Source organism: Ailuropoda melanoleuca, chromosome 8, assembly GCF_002007445.2.
Source record: "Ailuropoda melanoleuca isolate Jingjing chromosome 8, ASM200744v2, whole genome shotgun sequence".
NCBI classification, from domain to species: domain Eukaryota; kingdom Metazoa; phylum Chordata; class Mammalia; order Carnivora; family Ursidae; genus Ailuropoda; species Ailuropoda melanoleuca.
In genome coordinates this window covers 54,210,393-54,233,504 of record NC_048225.1, presented here as the reverse complement: position 1 = coordinate 54,233,504, position 23,112 = coordinate 54,210,393, and the positions used below count along the sequence as shown (strand labels likewise).

General features: G+C 46.9%; 1 protein-coding gene and 1 long non-coding RNA gene across 3 annotated transcripts in view; one reads left to right on the top strand and one right to left on the bottom strand.

Moving 5' to 3' along the window:
* The window catches only part of LOC117803365, a 61,953-nt gene that overhangs the window by 29,095 nt on the left and 9,746 nt on the right, over positions 1–23,112 (top strand). The window contains exon 3 of one of the 2 annotated variants that reach the window (XR_004627155.1): positions 15,343–15,580. The exons of the other annotated variant lie outside the window; for it this stretch is intronic. This is a non-coding gene — a long non-coding RNA (uncharacterized LOC117803365). The remainder of the gene's footprint in view (positions 1–15,342; positions 15,581–23,112) is intronic. 2 annotated transcript variants of the gene reach the window in all.
* On the bottom strand, positions 11,564–22,841 carry KCNE3 (potassium voltage-gated channel subfamily E regulatory subunit 3). Its single transcript, XM_011219846.3, has 3 exons — positions 22,685–22,841; positions 17,079–17,230; positions 11,564–13,680 (listed from the first exon to the last, which is right to left on the bottom strand). Exon 3 carries the CDS (start codon positions 13,638–13,640, stop codon positions 13,341–13,343), a length of 300 nt encoding a protein of 99 aa, XP_011218148.1. The 5' UTR covers positions 13,641–13,680; positions 17,079–17,230; positions 22,685–22,841; the 3' UTR covers positions 11,564–13,340.

Here is a 23,112-nt window from a genome sequence, read left to right as displayed (position 1 = left end):
AAAGCTCCACAACAGGGTCACTGCCCTGTCTGTGAATATGGTACCTGTCTGTGACTCAGAAAAAAAGGTGCCCTTTCCTCAAAATACTTAACTGCCAACTGCCAGAGAATTGTACAAAAAATATAGAAATCTGTAATATCTATGCTGCAGTTGGCACACCCTAGTTATGTGCAGTATGCAACCCACACAACTGTGTGTGGCATCCTGCTTCCCAGAGGAAATAATGTTTAAGCTGAAATCTAAAGGGCAAAAGTGAGTTAGCAGACTCCCTACCCATAGACCCCTGGCATGTCCTAGAATTGGTTCTGCTGCCAAACAGGCCATTATTTATTTAGGCTGCACAGCCCTCCTGTGGCTGCTCTTGTGTCCTCATGGACAATTCACCCTTTCCCTTCACTTTAGCCTGGTCTCCCAGGGAACCCAGAGCACTTTCTCCCGGCAGGTCATACAATCTCCCTAGACCTGTTTGTCTTCCAGAGACTAGGTTGAGAGTTTGTGTCTCTGGACCGTAGCCCTCAGTGGTGCCTAGTTCAAAAAGGAAGAAACCCCAAGAGAAAACCTGATCCTCTCTGGGAGGGGCTAGCTAGCCTGGAAGGTACAGTATCTGAAGGCCTGTGGGTTATGGAGCCTTCTCCTGATTGGCTGCTAATTATGCCATCCCCTTGACTGCAGTTTTTTGTTTTTGATTTTTAACTGTGGTGCTTAGCTCAATAGGAAAATAAGTGAGAAGGGAGCATGGAACCCTGTTGCTCTGAGAATCCTAAAATATTAGACCTGAAAGAAATCCCATGGTATGCTCCCCCCCACGCAGCATTCTTACCTAAGTGAACATAAACAGCAAATGCAGACTTAAATGGGAGTAGAAATGGCTTGTTTTTATAAGAGAAAATGGAAGGGTTCAGTAAAGGACACGGACAGCTCCATATTCCTGGCTTTGGTAACATTGGGGGTTCATGTGTTGCTGGAATGTATATGAATATTAGATATTTTAGAACCAGCTGACAGGGGAACTATTTTCCTTCCCAGATCATCTGCACCTCTATATAAAGATAGAACAGAGTCACATTTCGATGCCCTGGATGTCTTGATCATGAATTTAGCTCTAGAGTTGTTACTAGTTCCCATTCCTACACTCTACTGCTTATCATAATGCTTGTTATATTGTGTTATGTTATGTTGTTATTTTAGATATATTATATTATATTGTATTATGTTATATTATATTATTCCTGGGCTCACTGGAAATTCTTTTCATTCTACACCCCCTCCCTTTCATGCCTCTCTGCAGACTCTTCAAAGATTAATTTATGGAAGCTGTTAAAATCTTAGACTGTTCAAGTGGAAGAACATTAAAGAATGTCTGGCCTAGTTCTGCAGATCACAGCTAAGGAGCACAGGCCCAGAGGGGAATTGAATGACAAAGGTCAGCCAGGGAGTTAGAAACAGAGCTTTGATGTCAGGCCTGGCATTCTTTCCACCACTGACACTATCTGTCTTGCCAGGTGATTAAGTTGGGATGAATTTTGGCATGGTTCTGAAAAGCCCACTGTCTTATCTTTTTAGCTATAAATCCCTTTTTCCCAGTTCCTTCCTCTTTCCTCCCTTGTCTCTCTCAAATTTTGAGTCTGATCCAGGAGCCGCAACAGGTGTTGGGCCTGCCTCTAGGCGAATCCTGAATCTTGGCTGGCAGGCTCCTGGGGGTGGAGCATGCCCTTGTGCCACCGGGTAGGCTGCCAGATCCATTTCAAGGTCTCTCTGGTAACTTCCAAGGCCAATGCTACTAAAAGGCTCCTTTGTCCTTGGAGCATCCAGTGATTAGCATGAGGAAAGTCTTCAAGTCTCCTCTGGGCTACCTAAAGGTGAGGGATATTTTATTGCTAACCTGCCTTGAGCTTCCTAAGGATTTTTTCTTTTGTACTAAGCTTGACACAGCATTAATATACAATAGAGGCTATTAAAACATGCTTATTGTTGACAGTAATGGCAATAAAAACTCACCCAATTATTTGAAAACTTCCCAGACGCAGTCATTCCACCTGAGAGGGCAGAGGTACTGCCGTGCTGAGTGCAATACCTTTTACAGGCCCCATAAATATTTGTCATAAATATGCAAAATAAGCCTCAGTTTGAACTGAAATTATGCCCATTTTTTGAATTCACGCAGGTCTGGGCATGTCCAGTGTAGCAGGCATGGGAGTGCACTGCTCAGATTTCCCACACAGCGAGCCTGCTTGGAGGAGTGTGGTTAGCTGACAGCCTCTAGCTGTAGCACCTTTGGAATCTACCACAGTGTTTACACAATGAACGTGCTCTTCCTGTCCTTGTCTCTGTCAGTGACAAGCATTGCCGAAGTGCTAGAGCCATGTCTTTCCTGCCCAACATGGGGCTCCTCTAATGGGCAGTCTTTGCCCTGCAGCTCCCCATTAGCCCGGCTGAGACTTTTTCTCAGAGCTGCATCATCATCATCATCATTTTCTTGGCCAGTCCTCCTTCCTTCCCCCCTCCCTTCATGGGTGTCAGAACTGCATTGCAGTCTGAGGCTCTCTGTTCCCTCTCCCCTTTATCCTTTACAGGTGTTTCTCCCACTCAATCTCTTGCACTTCTTACTCCATCTTGACACCTGCTTCTTGGAGGACCCAAATAGGCACTTCCAACCTAGTTGGTTCAACTCATGAAAAGTCTGTTTTTCATGAGGGTTTTAGGTCTCTCCTGGGAGGGAACTTATCCTAAGGAAAGTGAGGAGATAGGCAGTGTGGGTCCAGAATAGACTCTTCAAAATCGAAGAGAAGTGAGTCTAAGTTCAACATATCATAGACTAGTTTCCTGGCCTCGATGCAGCTCTACCCCTACCCCCACCATTGGCACATGTTTAGTGATTTTTGAAGGGGAGTGGGGGTGAGGAAGAATCAGCAAAATATTGAAAAGCTGCTTTACTAAAAACTTGGAGTCAAAGGGCATAAATAATACTTAATGGGAGCCCATGTGACGAAGTAGCATGATAAGTGGAGGAAGGTATTCTCTCTGCCCAATCTGTATAACAGGGTCTCTGTACTGTGGACTCCTGAAGGGTTAATGTCACCTGGCATCTCAACAACACAGCATGTGAGAGTCACTCTCTGGGTCTCCCAGAAACGAAGAAGAACATTCCTCCAGGAGCTAGGATAACTTTGTCAAGAGGTAGAGGCAAGAGCTTGCAAAACTATATACAAATTTGAATCACAGAGTAACAGAGCTGAGAGGAACAACAGAAATCATCTAGTCTGCTGATTCTCAAAGGCCTGGGGAAGGGGAAGGAGTGCTACAGATGAAATATAAATGTGTGGTAGGTCCAAGTAGGGAGAAATTGATTTGACGCAAGAAGGTTTTCAATAGAAGTAAGGAGATGAGCAGATGAATTAACCAACTAGGTCAAATGGCTAATAACTGGAGGAGCTAAGACGAGAAGCATGACTTCCTGGCTTCCTGTGTACGGTCATATGGGACTTTAGCTGTTACTTTTATAATGTGGCTGTGAGCAGATTATTCAGAATGGAAAGAATTTTGGGGTCATGGTATATGTTTTGTCTGTATGTTCCTGCTCCTGGGAAAGGGGCAGAGTGGACGTGCCTTTTGAATGCCACTGGGTGACTCTAAACAAGTACGCTCTTCCTGGAGTGTGGTTTTCATTATTTTTATATCCTCAGGCTCACAAATCAGCTGGGGCAGAGATGCCGACAGAAAGGCCTAATGGAAGGAATATATTTGTTTCTAATTTAGAGTAAGAATGACCACACCCCACAGATCAAAATCCGTGGAAACTTCCACTGCTCTGCAGCACTTTGTTGAACAGCATTTCCAAAAGAGTTCTAATATGCTCTTGAGAAGGGATTCCATATCAATACTTTGGGGGAATGTTCCATATTATATCCCTGTCTTGGAGACTGATGTTGCTCATAGAAAAGCCTCTGAAGAGCTCTGCAGAAGATGTCTATTTAACCTTAATCGGATGTTTTGCAAACTTGCTTGCTGATAGAAACTTTTATTCATGGACTATCTATTACTGTACAGAACAGACTTGGGGAATGCTGAGGTAAAGACTACTGACCAGGAATAGAGGAGGTCTGGGTTGTGGTCCTGGCTCTGCCACTAATTTGCATGTTACATCATCTTTGGACTACAGTTTCCTCATTTGCAAAAGGAGAGGTTTGAAATCAATGATCTAGAAAGAAACAAAGGACTACCATTTATTGCACATCAACTCTGTGCCATGCACTGGCATGCCATCAGGGTCCTGACCTTAGAAGGGCCCCATGCTTGGTTTAATCAGCCATCACCATCTGCTACCACCATCTTGAAATTCTTCATAATATAAACAAGGAGTGGGGCACCTGGGTGGCTCAGTCGTTAAGCGTCTGCTTTCGGATCGGGTCATGATCCCATCGTTCTGGGATCGAGCCCCGCATCGGGCTCCCTGCTCAGCAGGAAGCCTGCTTCTTCCTCTCCCACTCCTCCTGCTTGTGTTCCCTCTCTCGCTGCCTCTCTCTCTGTCAAATAAATAAATAAAATCTTTTAAAAAAATAAAAATAAACAAGGAGCTCTGCATTTTTCATTCTGCACTAGGCCCCACAAATTACATAGCTGATCCTGTGAGTGTGTATGTGTGTGTTTAGAGAGAGAAAGAGAGACATTATCTCTAATATTATCTCTCATCTTCACATCAGTCTAGTGAGAATGTATGTGTATTATTATTTGTGATACACAGATATGGAAGCTGAGGTTGAAAGAGGTCAAATAAATTACTCAAGTTCACATGGGGAGTGAATAGCAGAGCCAGGATTCCAAGCTAGCCCACTGAGTTCTAAAGCTCTTGCTTTTCCCACTAGACCAGCTGCCAGTGCAAACATTCTATAATTCTAAGATTCTTTTGTTCTTCCAACTACTAGTAGGTCTATCTCACTATTCCAGTAACAGAACTGCATTAATACCATTTGTTGTCTGAGTAGCTATCTGACTAAATGGATTAGGGAGTCATGGACTAGATGTCAGTGAACACATGGCTAAGATGTCAGTGAACACATGGCTAAGTGGCACCCCTCCAGGAGGGGTGTCTAATTTAGACAGACATGGAGTCCAACAAACCTGGGTCTGCCATTTACTAGCCATGTGACCTAGGGCGGCCCAGGTACTTCTCTGTCTCAGTCCACCTCATAAGTCACTGTGAGGATTCAGTGAAATAATGCATTGCCTAACACATGATAATCTCTCAAGAGATTATTACTATCTTTTTATTAACCTTTTTATTAACCACACTAGACTTGCTATTGTGCTATCAGAACACCAACTATTAGAATCATTTGTTCAATAACAAATGCAAGAACATTAGATTTCTTTACTTTTTTCAAATCAAAATTTAATTTCTCTAATTCAAGTCAAATTAAATTTAGCTTCCCTCTCACCTACCGGGTTGGTGGGACATAAAATTTCAGAGCTTTTGTGGGGATGCAAAAACCTCAGGGCTTGACCAACCTGGAAAACCTGGGCAACTGTCTTCAGCCCATTGTAGTCGTGGCTCATTATCCAAGCAGGTGAGCTGCAGTTGGACGTTATCTGGCCCAGTTGCTCAAGGCATCTACTCCTATTTTATACCTGGCCACCAAGAGCTTCTGCATGGCTCCCAAAGCCGTGGCTTGGTGTCCATTCCCCAGGTGTCCTTGTAGTCATCACTGCCAGAGATACTGGGAAAGAGCCAAGTGTGGGTCCCTACCACCCCTCCATCCTCCTGGCTTTGCTTCCCCTTCCCAAACAATCCAGCTTTGTTCCTTCAAGAATGTATAGGTTGAAAACAGGGACTTCTACATGTGTTCCCCGGAGGTAAAGAAAGCCTCCTAACCTACAAAGGACTAACTTCCAAAAAGGGTATAGAGGAAAATTTTCTTTTTACTAAGTCCACAGCAGGAAAAAAAAAATTAATTGATTAATTTATTCAATTATACCAAGTTCTCAAGCTTTTTCATCTTCTGTGAAGACTCCTGTAACCTGTTTCTCCCTTGGCCACTATATTTCACATCAAAGCCTGTATGTCTTATCTTTACTGCCAACTGGGGAAGTAGAGGGGTTTGGGGAAAGGACAACACTAGACAGATTATGTTGCTGATTCTCCCCATTTCTGGGTGAGAAATTTCACAAACAACTGTTTGGGATTCCACATTTCAGATCTTCTGAACTGCTTGGGAACAATGAGCGGTGGGTGGAAAAGACACCGGCTTTGGAAGCCTTGATTTGTGGGAGCACATTTATATGTAATGGCACAGAGGGCTTGGTAATGGGGTGTTGCAACAGGTTAGGACACTCATGTCCATGGGACAGGTAGAAGGACAGGAAGTGCTGGGTCATTGAGAAAACAATGTTTTCCCCTAGTGCGCAAGGTTATGCTAGGTGTCTGCCACGTGAAGAGCAAAATTAGAAGTTTGCCGTAACATAGCAACAGAGCTATAGACCTGTCATGCTGGGCCCTCTAGTGGCTAGTTCGTATTCAATGACCATAATGCTGCTTTCTCTAGTTCTCTAGTTCTTACTCAATGAACTGCCGGTCTCCATCCTCGTCTTGTCTTCTTTTTGGTTTTGTTAGAACCACTAGCCATCTCCATCTATATTCTGTCCTCCCATTCCTCTATCATTGCTGGCTCAGAGCTAGGGCACAGATCTTGAGGGAAAGATTGGTTCCTTTAGAAAGAGACCGAGATGGAGAGTGGCATGCGGGTTTTGAGGGGGAGTACCCCAGTAAGGAAGTAGGAGTGGGCAGAGGGAGAAGCTAACTCACAGTGTGGTTGCAGCTGAAACCTCAGCTGCTCCTAACAGGGAGTTCTGGAGTTGAGATGGCACCTGAGTTGTCCCAAATTGAGCCGTGGAACCAGACCTTTGTATCCCTGCATCGATCTGTCATTGGTTGTGAGCTCCCTCCAGGAGGGGTTCTAGCCTTGGGTGAGAGAGTTACCTGCGACCCAGGGGAGCGTACAGTGAGGGACGCAGCTGGAAGCCGGCAGCAGCTCACATTCCCTGTAGCTGGGTGGTGTGAAAGATCTGGGCAGAGCACCACTGTATCCACTCCTGGGAGTTTGCTTTCACATTCATGGGCTCCCTGAGCACTTTGTTCCTCTCTTTTGTCAGTTTTCCCTCAAAACAGAGAGGAAAAGGCCAGAAATGAAAAGTCAGGAGTCAGAGATTCTAGCAAAGACTCCTGTTGCATGACCTTAAGATGTCACCTAAATTATCATAGCCTCAGGGCTAGAGAGAGAGTTCAACAACAATGCTTCACCATTTAAATTTTACGAAGTGCTCTCTCATTCACTTTTAATTGAATCCCCTGGGCCAAACTCAATCAAATGAGATAATGGTGATGGAAATAGTTTGAAAGATCGGAAGCACTCTACACATGTGAGAGATTATGTAGCTCATACTCATCATAATGTTGATTCGTTCTCAAATTCACTGAGCGTCTACTTTGTGCCAAGCTTTCTCCTAGTTGATGGAGGCATAGAGGTACATTAGGCATGGTCCCTGCCTGTATCTTCGCATTGTTTTTAGGAAGGGAAGAGACAAGCCAAGAGGGTACAATGTGGTAAAACTTACAGAACCATAACCAGGGCGGTAAGATTAGTGAAAGAAGCCTCAGTTTGTGTGGAGGAGGGGCATAGATGGGTTCAATGTAAGGCTTCACAGAAATAGAACTTTTTTATAGGTAGAAAAACTGAAGTGGGTGAGCTAATCCTTGCCCCTACGAAGGTAGGGACTATGCCTACCGTATTTGCTGCTGTGTTCTTAGTACCAAACACATTGCTTACATCCAGGTACTTAATTAATATTTGTTGAACGAATGAATAAGTGACAAACCAAGAGCAGAATTGTAAGCCTGTAGCTGCCCCACAGAGCTCTTTTCAGATGTATTTAAATAATCCCACCCTCTTCTGACTAAGGGAGGTACAGCAATGATTCACATTAGATGCTGTCTTGAGATTAAACTCTTCTAATCTCCCAGCAGATTCTGTGGCTGGTCTCTCTGTCCTCCTTGTCCCCAGTGTTTAGAGTCAGTGCTGTGGGGACTCAGGGACCCTCACCCAAGAGCTGTCCCAATTGGCTTATTTTTCCCATAGAATTATGACAACGTCCTCTCTTCTCTTTTGTGGCATCTTGGTTGGGGATGGAAGTTGCTGGGCAGGGATGAAATTGTGACTGCTCTATTTCTTCCCTGAAGGGGAACAGAGAGGCCGGCCACAGTCTGTTGGGAGATTAGGAGGGTTTAGATTTAAGACAGCCATGGAATGTGACTCTCAAAGGAACCAGCTACAGTGAGGAAAAACATGGGCTTTGAATGCAGGCAAATCTGTGTTAACATCTAGACAGCCTCACATATTAAGTGAACGTTAAAGAAGCTATTTCACCTCTGAGCTTCTGTTTCCTCATCTATAAAATGGCGATTAAAAAAAGTTAAGATCTTTTGAAAAGGTGAAACAAGGTAACATGCAAATTCCCAGCACAGTGCCTAGCAGAGGTTGATTGCTCAGCAAGAACTAGTTTTTCTTCCTTTTTTCTTTCCTGGTCATTGACTTCTGACTTTCCTGTTCCCCAGGAGCTCATTCCCTGTCAGTGTTTAACCACTGCCACAGATGGGTTCTCTGATTTCATCCAGGCAGATCGTATTCCTGGTTTCTTAATGGCACCTGAAAGAGGATTCTTTTTCCTACACGAGGTTGGCTGAAAGCCTTGCTTGGTCTATTTCCCGTATGCCTAAACCAATATCTTGGACATTACCGGTCCAGGGAGAGATGAGACAAGACTCACCAATGCCAGAAAAAAAAAATGATTAAAGGTCACACTGCCTGGACAGGCTTAGTTATACCTGCAAGGCTCCAAAACATGGTCAGAGTAACAGCACCTCTTTCTCCTTGACAAGGCTGTACATTTTTGTTGTTGTTGTTGTTGTTGTTCAAGGCCAGTCCTGGGGGAAAGAGTGAGGAGGGTAGGGTGAAGACCATTAGCTGTCTTCCAAAATCCATTCATCCCTTCCATAGTAATAGAGATGTGGCTGGGATGTGACTGCCCAGATAGGAAGCTCATTTGCCAGCTCGCCTTGCAGCCAGTTGTGGTCACATTACTAAGCCCTTGTCAGTGGATGTGAGCAGAAGGGATGTGGGCAGCTTTTGCCTTGCTTGCTTAAGCGTACATCTGTGGCCCTGGAATTCTGTTCTTTCTCTCTCCTCACTAACTAGAAATGCCCCAAGCAGAGTGAACTTGGAAGCTGCATGTTGAAGATGGCAGTCATTATCCTGAGTCCCTGAATGACTGAGTAGAGCAGAGGCATCCACCTACTCGAAATGCTTGGACCATACTACATTGGACCTCCTAATCAAATCCTTAAAGTTCTTCAAATCCTTCTTCAAATCTCCAGGAAACATCCACAAATGCTTCTCTCTCCTCTTCTTGACCATGACTTGTAATATCTGTTCCCCACATTTTCTGGTACTTAACTACATTGTTTCCTATGTGGTTCTGTTTGGTGTCACCTTGTTTTATTCTTTATTTGGTGTGTGCTTCTTGTCTGTTAAACAGGAGATCCTAAGATGTGACACCTTTGCTTTTATTCCTGTTCGCCCAACAGCACATCTGTAGTGGACGCTGATGGAGCCCAAAGAGGCCCCCTGCCCCAGCTGCTGTGGGCGTTGGCTACCATCAGTTTGGAGCTGCTCCCTCTTCCAGAGATTTGGCCTCAGCCAAATGTGAGCACCCCTGGGATGTTAAGTACCCCCTCTAGCAGCCAGCAGCCAATGATGTGGGACACAGGGCAGAAAATAATAGCCACAAAAGGTGGGGCAATTCTGTGGTGAATACCGAGCTTCAGAACCTGCCCTAGGAGCCAAACTGTTGCAAACCTCCAACCCAGACAACTTCCTTGCTTAGCTTTCTTTCTGTGCTGTGCTAGCCTGCAGTAGCTCACGGGTGCCACCTTGTCTCCAGAGAATTGCCCTCAGCAGATGAGATCCTCCTTACAATCCTCCTCTTGTCCCCCCTCCCCACCAAAGCCGCCCACAACCAATGCCTCGCTGATATGGGGGCATAAAAGACCAGCCCCTGGCCTCAAGGGGGTGTAATCCCGCGGTGGGGTTTGTGCCCCAGCCATGTAGACCAGTTCCCTGTGGATCAGGCCAGGGCTAGACATGACCCGAGACACACTTTGTTCTTTCTCCCTTGCAGGTTTTTCCTGAAAAGTGCCCCATCAACAAATGCCTGTCTCAAACTCTGTTTCTAGGGAACCCATCCTCAAGCTATCGGCATCAGTGCCCTGCTATCATTTCCCCAGATCACTTTCCCATTCATTTCTAGGGACTATTCAGATCCACACCCTGGGTCGGGTGTATCATGGAGCCAAGAACGGGTTGAAAGTGGTGCAGCAGTTAGATGAAGACCTGGTGGGCTCTGCTGAAGTCATTATAAGGAATACCTACTAATTAGGGTTGTTATGAAGGTATTAAGAGCTAAATGAGTTAATGTATATAAAATGCTTAGACCACTAGCTGACATCTAGTAAATACTCTTAAGTGTTAGGGCAGGGTTTCTTTGATCTTCCTGGATCTTTTTTACTCATGCATCCCAAGAGTGCCAAGATGCGTGCTTGGCACGTAGTAGGCCCTCAGTAAATATTTGTTGAATGAGCGCTTACTGAGGTTTTGCTTTGAGGGCTCAATGTGATGTGCTGGGATCTGGCCAGCAGAGGGCAGAACCAGTGCAGATAAAAGATCCTGTGCCCCCAGGAGGAAGTGCCACTGAACTCCAGACAGTGGGTGTGGGGTCGAACTGGGGGAGGGGAGTAATGGGGTATATTGAGCCCCTACTTTGTGAATTCAGACCAATAAGTAGCTCTAGGCCCTGGAGTTGCCCTGGTGTCTGTAGCTCTTCTTTTGACCTTGTGACTGACTACTCCACGCTCCCCTCAATAAATCCCCTTTTGTGTTAATGCTAATACACATTGGGTTTCTGCAACTTGCAAGCAAAAGAATTTATATCATTTTATTATTAATCCCTGTAAGTATAAGGACTGTGTGAAGGGGAGCCACTTCCATGGTTAGGGCCACTGAAGTCCAAGGGATGCCACACTGGGCCTGCTTCCTGCTCAATTTCCCAGCCAACCACTGTCTTTAAGAGTGTGGTTTCACCACAGTTCTACCCCCAAGCTTCCTTCGTCTTGTTCTCATGTTTCACTTCGCCCATTTGGATCAGTCCTCTTTCAAAGTCCAGTTCAAATTCTACCTTTCTCTGAATCCTCTAAATTACTCAATCTCATTTCTTAGAACCCTTTTAGCCTGACCATTCCTATACTTAATTGCCATTTCCTGTTTTATTTGGGAGTTTGGGCTGGGTGGTCTCTAAAGTCCCATTCAGTTGCAGATTTCTTAATCTTTTGTCTTTCCATATGTCAAATCTTCCAAAGCAGGTCTTCGCCTTCTCCTTCAAGAAGAGCTAGGGAAAGGAGGGGGGGGTTGCGGGGGGTGCATCAGCACAGATTTAGAGGGAGTGAACACAACTCACTGCTCATGGGAGTGAATGTGTTCTGTGATCCTTTATTCCAGAAACACACAGGTATTTATTTTTATTTTTTCAAAGTGGAAATAGATTCCCCCACCCCTTGTTATATAAGCAACATACTCATGGTTAAATAAATCAAATATTACATAAATTTTTTAAGTAGAAAGGAAAAATCACCCACAATCCTTCTCTTCAGAGATAATGGCAATTAAAATATTCTTTCAGAGTTTTTGAAATATACAAATATGCATGTTTCAATAGGGCCTTCTAGAGACCCTGTGTAGATCCCTTAAATAGAATCAAACAGAACAGTGGGAGATTCCAGCCTGAGATTTGTAGCTTGTAAGGTAGTCACTCACCACATTGCACTATGAGACTGAACCATCGGAAAACTACTGATTGTCAGCTGCTTTTTGACATACAAACACAATTTTATGATTTAACCTAATGTCTGTGAAGTCCAGAATGTCAAAACTGATAGAGCCCTTAGAAACTTGCAAGTCTAACTATTTCATTGTGCTGAAGAGGGAAAAGGATCAGAGAGAGAAGCAACCAGCAGGTTCATATACCAGAATCTTTCCACTGAACAGGTACCCGTTTTGCATACTCTCCTTTGAATTTGATAATCTTCTAGATGTGATAATAACCTTCTAGAAGCAGATTTTAGTTTGGTATCAGAAAACTCACAGAGTTTCATCAAAACAGAAGACGCTATGTTAGAGGGTATGACTGGAGACGTAGCTAGGAAGGGGGCCGTGACCCGGCCGGGGAGCCCATGACCCATGGAGCTGAAACACGTCAACATTCAGGGCCCTGCAATGCACGGCTCCTTAGGATCTTAGGAGGGGTCCTAGTAATGTATTCACATGGTCACATGTGTTGGTAATATTTGCAAAAGCAGGGTATTTTTGAATTCTTTTTCTTAAGGAGGGCCCCCAGAGTTATAGGCGTTTCAGCCCTGGATCCTGGCCTGTGTGGTGCAGTTTTGAAAAGCACGAGGCAAGGAAACCAGAGTTCCTAGTTCTAGCAGTGGCCCTGCTCTGGCCCAAATGGCCAGAATGGTACTTATTTTGCTTCCCTCACAGGGGGTAAAATCACAAACATTAAATGTCTTAGAACACATAAAAAGTGAAGAAATATAAATAAGTCACATTAGTTAGATTCGTATCTGTGATATGGGATCATCACTGATGGGACCATCAGTCATGGTCGTTGAAGACAGCACATCAAAAAATGTGTCCTCAGGAGTGCCTGGGTAGCTCCGTTGGTTAAGCGTCTGCCCTCATCCCAGGTCATGATCCCGGACTCCCAGGATCAAGTCCTGCATTGGGCTCCCAGCTAAGTGGGGAGTCTGCTTCTCCTTCTCCCTCTGCCCCTCCCCCTGCTCGTGCTCTCTTTCAAATAAATAAAATCTTTCTTAAAAAATGTGTCCTCAATGCGTCTTCCTGTTTCATCTCCCTCTGGTACAACTTCCTCTTCTCCTTCCTCCAGCCTCTCGCCCCTACCCCCAGTACTCTAGCCATGGGGCCAGTCATTGGTTATTATCTCTTGCTACTTCTATATATTTGTCCATGGGGCTCCCACTGTCTATAAAGTCTACCTTTACTGGAAAAAAAAATCTTTATCCACAAGGCCCAGGTCTGCCAGCCCCTCTCCTCCCACCCTAATGATGACCTCCCTTAGGACTGTTTCTTGTTGATCTTACAGATGGGGACACTGAGGCCTGATGTGGTCCATCACTGAGTTCTGGTGTCATGATATGCTGCCATTCCCAGCCCCCAGCACTAGATCATAGACACACGGTTCTTGATGTACACGTGATAGGGGTCACTGCGCTTGTCCACTTTACGGGAGCGAGTATATCCCAGGATGAGGCTGCCCACGGTGGCAGCAAATAGAAACATGACGAAGAGAATGTACATGTAGGAGTTGTCATCACGGCCAGGTAGGCTGGCCCGCCGCTCCTCAGGCAGGTTGGCTGGCCCTGGCCGGCAGAGCAAGTTGCTGTGAAGAGTAGCATTTAGAGCCTTCAGCACTGCATGCAGGCTCTCATACCAGGTCTCAGTGCCGTTGGTGATCTCCATAGCAACAGGGATGCAAGTGGCCGAAGAACTGGAGGACGCTCTGTTGGTGACAGAAAAGAGAGGGGATGGCTTCTGTCACCTGCAGCTTGAATTCCCTCCCGACCGCTTCAGACCCCAGCTAAAATCCCAGCATCACAGTTTATCCTACCTACTTGTTTACTGGTCTGTCTTCACCATTAGACTATAAGGTCAATGAAGGCAGGGACTGTGTCTGTTTTACTAACTGCTACATACAAGCACTTGAGACAGCACTCAATAGCCACTCAGTATATACTCATGGAATAATGCCTTCCTTGACCACTGTAAGCCATATTAATCTTTTTTTTTTTTTTTTTTTTTTTTTTTGGATTCTATGAATCACTGAGATTTAGGCTACCAGGAAGTTCGGGGTTATTTACTCTAACTCCTTCCATTTTATACACAGGGAAACCGAGACTCAGAGAGAATTAAGTGGCCTGTCCATGATCAGAGAATATTGGAAGGAGAGCCAAGACAGAATCCCTTTCTGTGATGGCTGGCTTAGAGCTCCTTTGGCTCCTGGGCCAGCTCTCAGCAGGACTGTGTTGCACTATCAGAAGACATTTCCCAGAACGCTCCTTCAACACAGATCTTTTTTATATTCCACAGGCAGCATTTACAAGATGTTTGGGGATAGCTTAGATTTCACCCTACTTGGAGGCCAGAGGCAGGGTCATTTGATCTCTCAAGCATCCTGTGTCCCAAACACTCTAGGGGGAAATTCTGTTGGAAATGAGGTGGTGGGGGAAGCAGGAAGAGGCTGATAATCACTGCAGACACTGGGGAAAAGAAGAACGGGGTTGGGCCTAAGGGCAGGGGAGTGAAAAGGATCACTCAGTCTGGTTTGGGGTTTTGCCTACCCCAGAGAGAGAAGACACAGACATCCCAACTATCCTTCCTTGTGACAAAAGTCACTGTGTACCTGGTGTATAATATATGTCCCTTCCCCTTCCTCTCAGAGATTCTTAGTCTATAAACATAGAAAAATACCCAAAGACAGCCTTGTATCCTAATCTCTGAAAAACCATGTCATTTTTAAACAAGGCTCCACACTCATTTCTTTCAGGAAGACTTCATTGAGTGCTCCCTACCCCCCCCCTTTTTAAAAGATTTTATTTATTTATTTGAGAGAGAGAGCAAGCATGAGAGGGGGCGAGAGGCAGAGGGAGAAGCAGACTCCCCGTTGAGCAGGGAACCCGATGCAGAACTCGATCCCAAGACTCTGAGATCATGACGTGAGCCAAAGGCAGATGCTTAACCAACCGAGCCACCCAGGTGCCCCGAGTACCCCCTGCCCCCTAACCATACTCCACAAGCTTTATCAGCACAGCCTTCCCTTTTGGCCAGCACTTACATATAAGGCAATGTGTGGCTATTCTCTTGTTATTGGTAAGGGTATCAGCAGACCACAGGCTCCTGGTCAGCAGGGCTGCGTCTCTCCCTCCAGGCTAGGGAACTACCCTGAGACTGGCTGCGTGTTGTGCTTCCCCAGGGTCTACCTTGTAACTGGCTGGGTGTTTTTCCCTCAGGGGTCTCCAGTAAAGATGACTACTTTAGGGACTTCTCCATAGACCACACACTCAGAGTTCACGGACTGGTTCCAAAGCCCTCCTTTATCTAGGTAGAGTTGTCAACCAACCAAAGTTAACAAACTTGACTCTTAACCATATGGTCTCTTCCCCAGAAAAGATGACAGTTATGACCATGACCAATATTTATGAACAACTCTATGAATACAGAAGTTGGGAGGGAAGAATCTGAAAAATACAGCAGTCACCCAGGACTGGCCTACATTTCATGCAAGGCTCCCTGCTATGTGTTTCTTGGACTTCCTTGTCTGGATGGTGGAAGGGAAGAGAACAAGGGCTCACGGACTTAAGATCCAGGAGGCAGAGGTTCTCATCTACTAGCCCCCTTGTCAGGTAAGAAATTTCTGCCTTCTGCTTTCCTCATATCAGACAATGGAAAGTAGCAACACAACAAATTAATGGCTCAACTAATCATTCAGCCAGTCATCATTTATGGAGGCTTACTCTTGGGCAGGCCTCCTGCTGGGAGGTTGGGAGGCTCAGATCGAGTCCCTGCATTTAGGGACACACTGCCAGCTGATCTGTAATGCAGGGGACAAGCCAGGGACTACTGGGGCTTAGAGAAAGAAGAGACAAATTCTGATCAGGGCTCAGAGAGTTTCACAGTGATAGAGACATCTGAGTTGGACCTTGAAGGGTTTTTTGGAAGTAACAGTAAAAAAAGCAAAGAGGTGAACAAGCACGACAAAAAGAATGTTTTGAAGAACAGATAGCATAAAGGGGTTGGAGTTTAAGATGTGTGGAAGGATAACATAGGACACAGGATAGAGAGGCTGTCCTGAACAAGGTCATAGAGAGCCTTGAATGCCAGGTTGCAGAGTTGGACTTTATCCTCTAGTTGGGGAAGAGCCATGGAACAGTATTTTAAAAGGGAATACAATGATAAGATTTCTGCTTTGAAAGGACACTCTGGCTGCTATGTGGACTGGAGGGATCAAGAATTGAGGCAGGGAGAGAACAAGGGTCTTGAAATAGTTCAGGTAGAATACACAGAGTCCCTGGGGCCATGGGGATGACAAGGTGGGGACGGGAAGGGGTGTGACATGTGAGAGGCATGTGGGGAAGGGTTTAGGGAAGAAGGGGCCTCAGACAGTTTTACAGGGAGATAACAGACAAATGGGGTGCCTGGTGGAGCCCACTTTGAAAGCAATGGGCTTCTTGCCCTGTTTGGGCTTTAGTTTCCTCATCTGTCAAAATGATTATCATCGGGAGTTGCTCAACGGGTACAGAGTCTCATTTTTGCAAGATGAAAAAGTTCTAGGGACACCTGGATGGCTCAGTCGGTTAAGTGTCTGCCTTCGGCTCAGGTCATGATCGTAGGATCCTGGGATCAAGCCCCACATCAGGCTCCTTGCTCAGCGGGAGCCTGCTTCTCCCTCTGCCTGCCGCTCTCCCTGCTTGTGCGCCCTCTCTCTCTCTGACAAATAAAATCTTTAAAAAAAAAAATGAAAAAGTTCTAGAGATCTGTTGCACAACAGTATGAATATAGTTAATACTGAGCTGCACACTTAAAAATGGCTAATAGGGTAAATTTTATGTATTTTTTTTAACCACAATTAAAAACGACAACATCATCCCTGCCCTGCCTCCCTCCAGGCTGGCTTGAACATACAGTTTTATTATGGTGAAAAAACATTTTTAAATCTATTCTCCATTTTTGAGAAGGAAACACATAGACACAGTACATACAATGAAGATGAAGTCTCCCTGTTCCCAGAGGTCCAGGACTCTTTCCCAGAGCAGTCACTGTTACCCGTTTTCTTAGATATCCTTACCAGCTAGTTTTGACTGACAGGACAGAGGAAGGGCAACCTGAATCTGGAAGACTCACCAAATCACAGGCAAATCCTCTGTGGCTCTTAGTCAGCTTCAGGAATCTCCCTGTGGGTGTCCTCGGGCTCCTCAGTCTCTCAGCCTCTTCAGGGTGTCTCTGGATACATCTGGGGTTTCAGTATTGACTTTGGGAGCTGAGAAGGCCCAGAGCTGGAAAGCAGGGGACGAGGCAGGAAAGGGAGGAATCAGACACCCAGAAATCTCTTCAGAGCCAGGGTGGATCTCCCAAGGCTGGGGCCCCAAGGGTTGTGCAATAGCCTTGCTGTGGGTGCTAACCCCCTCCCACCGCCCCTCCCTTTCCTGCAGCAGCTGGGTCAGGCCAGCCTAGAGTTGCAGTTACAGGAACTGTGTAGTGGCCAAGGGACATCTCGCTGCTGTCCCTCAACTCCAGGCCCGCAGTGACTCTATTGGGTGACTTTACGAGAAGCCTCAGACACCAGCTAATAGTGCAGACTCAAATATTGCCTTTCCCAAGGGTACAGGTATCTTAGCAGAAACCTCTAAAAGGTTGAAGGAGCCTGAGACCCAAGGGAATGAAGTGTGTGGCAGAATGGCAGCTACATATTTTACGTAGGAACAAACGATGTTCCCAATGACTGGGTAAAACACCGTCACACCATCAGCACTAGATCATTGTGATGATTAAAGAAGAAAATGGCACAGATGTGGCGGCCATTTTATTTTTGCAGAGCAGAGGCTGGCAGGACGTTCCAAGCCCGTCTGGTCTAACCTCTAGTTAACCTCCTTCATCTTACAGTGAAGGAAATAGAAACCCGAGGAGCTGTCTTGGTTCAGCTGCTACTTGTGTGACTTAGGGCATGTGACTTCTCTTTTCTGGGCCTCAGCTTCTGCCCGCATCTGTAAAATGAAGGGGTTTTATCTACATAATCTGGTAAAGTCAGCTCTAACATCCCACGGAGGGTACAGATCACAAAACCACACTGTGAGATTACGGGAAATTGTGGATAGGTTGGTGGAAGAGGCATTTTGGGGTCTTTCTAGAGCCATATAAGTCCCAAGATAGAGAAGGCTGCAGCCTTTGTTCTCACAGATTAAGATATAACTGAGCCCCAGGACTGAGTTACACTGAATATTCCTGCCTAGATAAACGGAGAGCCAAATCGGTTGGCTTGTTCGTTTTTCCTCTTAACGGCCCATCTGCCCAGGTGATCTAGCCAGGGAAGCAGGCAGTCTCTGTGCAGGGGCGGGGGTGGAGGGACAGTGTGGGGGACAGGGTGGGCTCCGAGGCGGGGTTCAGTGAGGACAGTAAAGGTTCATGAAACCATACATCCCTCAGATCCTCCTTCCAGGGCCTCTCTGGATAGACCCCGATGTTTGTGGTTCTGACAGGAGAGGCAAAGAAGCCACTGTTACGTATCTTTAGGTGCTGGGTTGGGGTAGGAATGAGGCCTGGGTGCAAGGGCATCCTGCTGCGTCAGGAGACAGAGAGCTGATAAAGGGACAGGTTGGTTCTCTTCGCACTGCCTCTAAGTCCAAGGATTGGCCATTGGCATCACTGTGAATTTTTTTCCTCTTTCTGAGCTCCTTGGCTGCCCTCATCGAGATGAGTCACTGATTATAAAGTTCATAACGGCGGGAGATGGAGCTCTGCTTTGGAGAGTTCTTAATTTGAAACAGAAGATAGACCAGTTAAGAGGAAGGTGAACAGTGACTGACCACGCTGAAAGAGATTTGAAAGATAGAATCTAGATTCTAGGCCAACTCCTCCATTTTGTAGACGGGGAAAGCGAAGCTCCAGGAGGGGAGGTGACTTGCCCAAAATGACAGGGCTCGTGAAAGGCAGAGGTCCGATGAGAACGGGGTCTTCGGGGGCATGTGCTGTTCAGGTGCTCTTTCCACTACCAGTGGCAACATTCCCTGGCATCTGAGTTGTGCATCACACCGAACACAATCTCCCCGTGTTCTGGGGACTCGGGTCCTCTAACTCCATTATTACTGCTTTTTCCTGCACCGCAGATTCTCACCAGTCAAGGATCTGGTAAGGGGGGAAGCTGGCATGTTTTAGAGGAGGAGTTAACCTTCCTTTATAATCTCATCTCCAGTGGTCCCTTCTGCTTCAGACTCACTCCTGTTCCCCCAAACAAGCCAGGAGCACTGTCTTCCTCTACACTCTGTTGGTATTTCCTGCACGTTAACAGGTTCTTCCTGAATGTTCCTTTTTTTTTTTTTTTTAAAGTAAGCTCTATGCCCAGCATGAGGCTTGAACTCATGACCCTGAGATCAGAGTCGAATGCTTTACCAACTGAGCCAGCCAGGTGCCCCATCCCTAAATGTTCTTGACTTGAACTCACAGGTGTCTAAGTTGGGGGTGGAGGTGTAAAGCTGTGATCTGAAGGATGAACTGGGCATCTTAGGTTTTCTTTAAGGTTTCTCTGGGGAAAAGAGAAACTCCGCCATTGGTTCTTTTGGGTTCCCTGCTGCTCTATTTCAGCTACTCTTTCAGAATGAATGTTTTAAGCGCCTGGGAAGGTAGTAAGGAGAGGTGGTTGGGGTGGGGGGAGTCACACAAAGAAGATAGGGGATCCAATGACAACCCCTGAGACCACACAGTTTTGCCATTGGTTCCTCAAGTGGTCTTATCACCACCCCTGACTGGGGAGCAAGGGGAGTGGGAGAGGAGTTAAAGGAATGGAACTTAACACAGAGTTGGAAAGAGACACAGGAATAAAATCTGAGCTGGAAGGGATCTTAATACTCATGTTGTTGGTACAAACCCCGTTCAACCAGGGGAAGCAGAGAACCCCCTCCCTGAGGAAATCACCTACGCAAGGTCTCAGTCCAGGGGTAGCGCTGGGACCACAAGTAGGTATCCTGTCCACAGACCTTTCTACTTTTAGTTCCCTGTTGCCTGTAGGACAATCTAACCTCCTCAGATTGTCATTTAAGCTTCTTTGGATGTGACCCTGCCTCTAGCCCCATCTCACCACAGCTCTCCCCAGTACCCTGTGCCACATGATACTGAACTGCAGGCCATTCTCCAAACATTGCTTGCACTTGCACACTTCTTGCCTTTGTTTATGCTGTTTTCTTTGGCAGAGGAGGTCCCTTCCTCTTTTTATCTTCCTGGTGAACTCCTATTCATCCTTTAAGACCCAGCTCCAATGTCACCTCTGTAGACCCTCTCCTGAGACACCCCCTCTTCCTTCCCCCCTCCCTAGCCAGTTAGTCTCTCCCTCTTGTCTGTTCCTAAAGTGCTTTACATAAAACCCTATTTGAGCACAGTGCTGTACTGAAAGTGTATGTGTGTGTGGTATCAATACCTATAAATATGTATGCTAAACTATGTGCTGTGAGTTGTGAGGGCAAGGACCTGTGCCTCATACAGTTCTTTATTCCCTGGGCCCCAGCACACAGTAGGTTCTCAAGAATAAATGAATCAATGCCTCTTCTTATTAGACCATCCCCCATCCAGCACACACATACACATTCATAAAAACAATTTACGGTAAGTACTTAAAAAGCAACTTCAAGAGCAGAAACAGATACCATTTGGTTTGGAAAAGGGGAAGCTCAAAGAAAAGAAGCCATCTTAGGCGGAGAAGTGACTCAGAGGAGGAGGAATCCTAAGCCTTCTTTGGAAACCCTGACGTTCCCTGTACCTGAACCCCATTCAATCCAAAGGGCACACATTCTTGGCCCCAAAACACTAGCAGTGGTTTTTCCACTCTCTTCCCTGTGTACCTACCCAGGTGTGGCCACACACACCCACCCATTGCACACATACAGTCCAATTCCCAGTCACCCAGCCTGTGATCTTGCCTTTCATGTGTGCCTTTGATGGTTCCAATCTTGGCTGTATGCTTGGCTATGTGACCTTGAGCACTGCATTTATTTCCTCTGAAACTCATATATGAGATGGGGATAATTATCCCTGCCCTGTTTACCTCACATGGGGACTGGGGGACACAACAGGGGGGAAGGTGTTTTAGAAATAGCCAAGTATTATAGAAGCATAAGAAAGAATTATTGGGCGATCTGATTTCCTTTTCTATTTCCCTACCCCACCTGCAGATTACCAAGAACAGCCATCCCTGTGTTGTCCCTCCCACCTCCCTTTGGTTCTCTTTCCTTGGGAAAAGTCAGCAGTTTCTTAGGACTCTTCCTGATTCTCGGACACACTTTCCCCCTTCAAAAGCCTTCCTTGGGGCTCCTGGGTGGCGCAGTAGGTTAAGCATCCGACTCTTGGTCTCAGCTCAGGTCCTGACCTCAGGGTCGTGAGATGAGCGCCCCCCCTTGGGCTCTGCACACAGTGCAAAGTCTGCTTGAGATTTTCTCTCTCTCTCAAATAAGTAAATAAATCTTAAAAAAAAAAAATGCCTTCCTTGTTTCTCATACTCTGATCAGCCCTGTAGTCCCTTTTCATTTAGGGGTACCATCCGGTAGTCCTATAGTTGATGGAGAACACACCAGAATTGGAATCAAGAGTCATGCCCCTATTAGGCCATGTCTAGCCATGTGTATTGGTCAAGGGACGACTCCACTCTGGGCCTCATGTTCCCCATCAGTAAGTTGGGGGTTCTGTCTTACTTCCCTCTTAGTAGGTATTTGGAGCATCCACCTCTTTAGTTTATGGATAGAAATGTGTTTTGAGATGTGTCAAGTGAGTGAGGGATGAAGAAGGGTGTTGGTTATCATCTTAAGGAGTCAAGATAATCTGAAAGCAGTTTCCCTGCCTCAAGCAAGGGGCTCCTCCATTTGGAACCAGCAAAGTGGATGGATGCCAGGAGATAATGAGGAGCTTACACATTTACGATACACCTTTGTAGGTGAAGCGGAGAGAGCCCTGGACTAGAAGTGAGGAGTCTTGGGTTCGTTCTGCTTCTCTCCCGTTCCTGGTGTGTCCCTGGGCAAGCTATCGCTCCTCTGGGCCTCAGTTTCCCCACAAGCAAATTGGTGAAGAGTGAGGAGAAGGGATTGGAGGAGATACTCTTCACGGGCCCTCATACAAGGGTCCGTCTGAACTCATCGACTTTCCAAGGTCCAGAGCCCTTGCCCCTCATGCCACATGGAGTGTGCAGACGACAGGACCCAGAGGCCCATTTAACAGGTGGTGACCCAGGAAAAGAAAGTACAAGGCATACAGCGGGTAGGGAGGGGACTTGAACAGGTTTACACAATCTATAAACTAGAACTCAGGCTCCTGACTCCCAACCTAGACCTCTGTTATTAGCAACAGACGGTGCCTTTGGGAGTCCCCAGGCGCGGGGCACAATGCAGTAGCGAACGGGCAGGTCGGCTCCGCAGAGCTAGCAGCTCCCGCCAAACAAGAAGACCGCGCGGGGTCCCCGAGGGCTATTTCTGTGTCTGCGTTCGCTGCGGCCCCCGCCGGTGTTCGCCTGCGTATCCGCGGACGCGGAAAGAGCTTTCGAGACGCCGTCCCGGGGCGCGTGAGTGCTGGTGCAAGCCCAGCTCCGCGCTCCCACGTGGGATCCCGGGATCCCTGCAGCTCGGTTCTGGGGAGGGCCAGCCCGGTATGTGAGCGGCCCCCCACCTCCGATCGGCTTTCTCAAGGGAGGAGGGAAGACCCCTCACTTCTACCCCCGGCTGCAGCGCAGCCTTCCGGACCCTGCGAGTGTGCCTTACCTGCCTCTCGGCAAGACTCCGAGGGGCGCCCGTCTCTCGGTAGGACCCCGCACCCTGGGCTCGTCCGCGCTCCGTCTGCGGGTCTGCACGCAGCCCGCGCCCCCTCGGCTCTGCGCCCCGACCCGCGCTCTGCTCCCTTTAACCTTCCCTAGGGCGCCTCCTCCCCCGGCCCCGCCCGGCCCCCAGCACACCCACTTCTCCCCAGGCTGACTTCGGGCGCCTCCGCCCAGCTCCTCGGCCTCACGCGGCGTGGGCTCCGACCCTTCCGTCCCCTGCAGCGCCTGCTTCCTGGACCGGAGGCCGAGTGCCTCTCAGTTTGCTTCAGCTTGCCCAGCCGGAGGCTGATCTCCCAAAAGCCAGGCTGAGCGTTGGGTGCTGGTGGAATCAGGCTTTGCTCCTAAGTGGCTGTGTGGTGGTGGGCAAGTCAC

Coding starts and splice junctions, on each gene's coding strand:
- KCNE3 (XM_011219846.3), bottom strand. CDS start 13,640: ATGGAGATCACCAACGGCACTGAGACCTGGTATGAGAGCCTGCATGCA.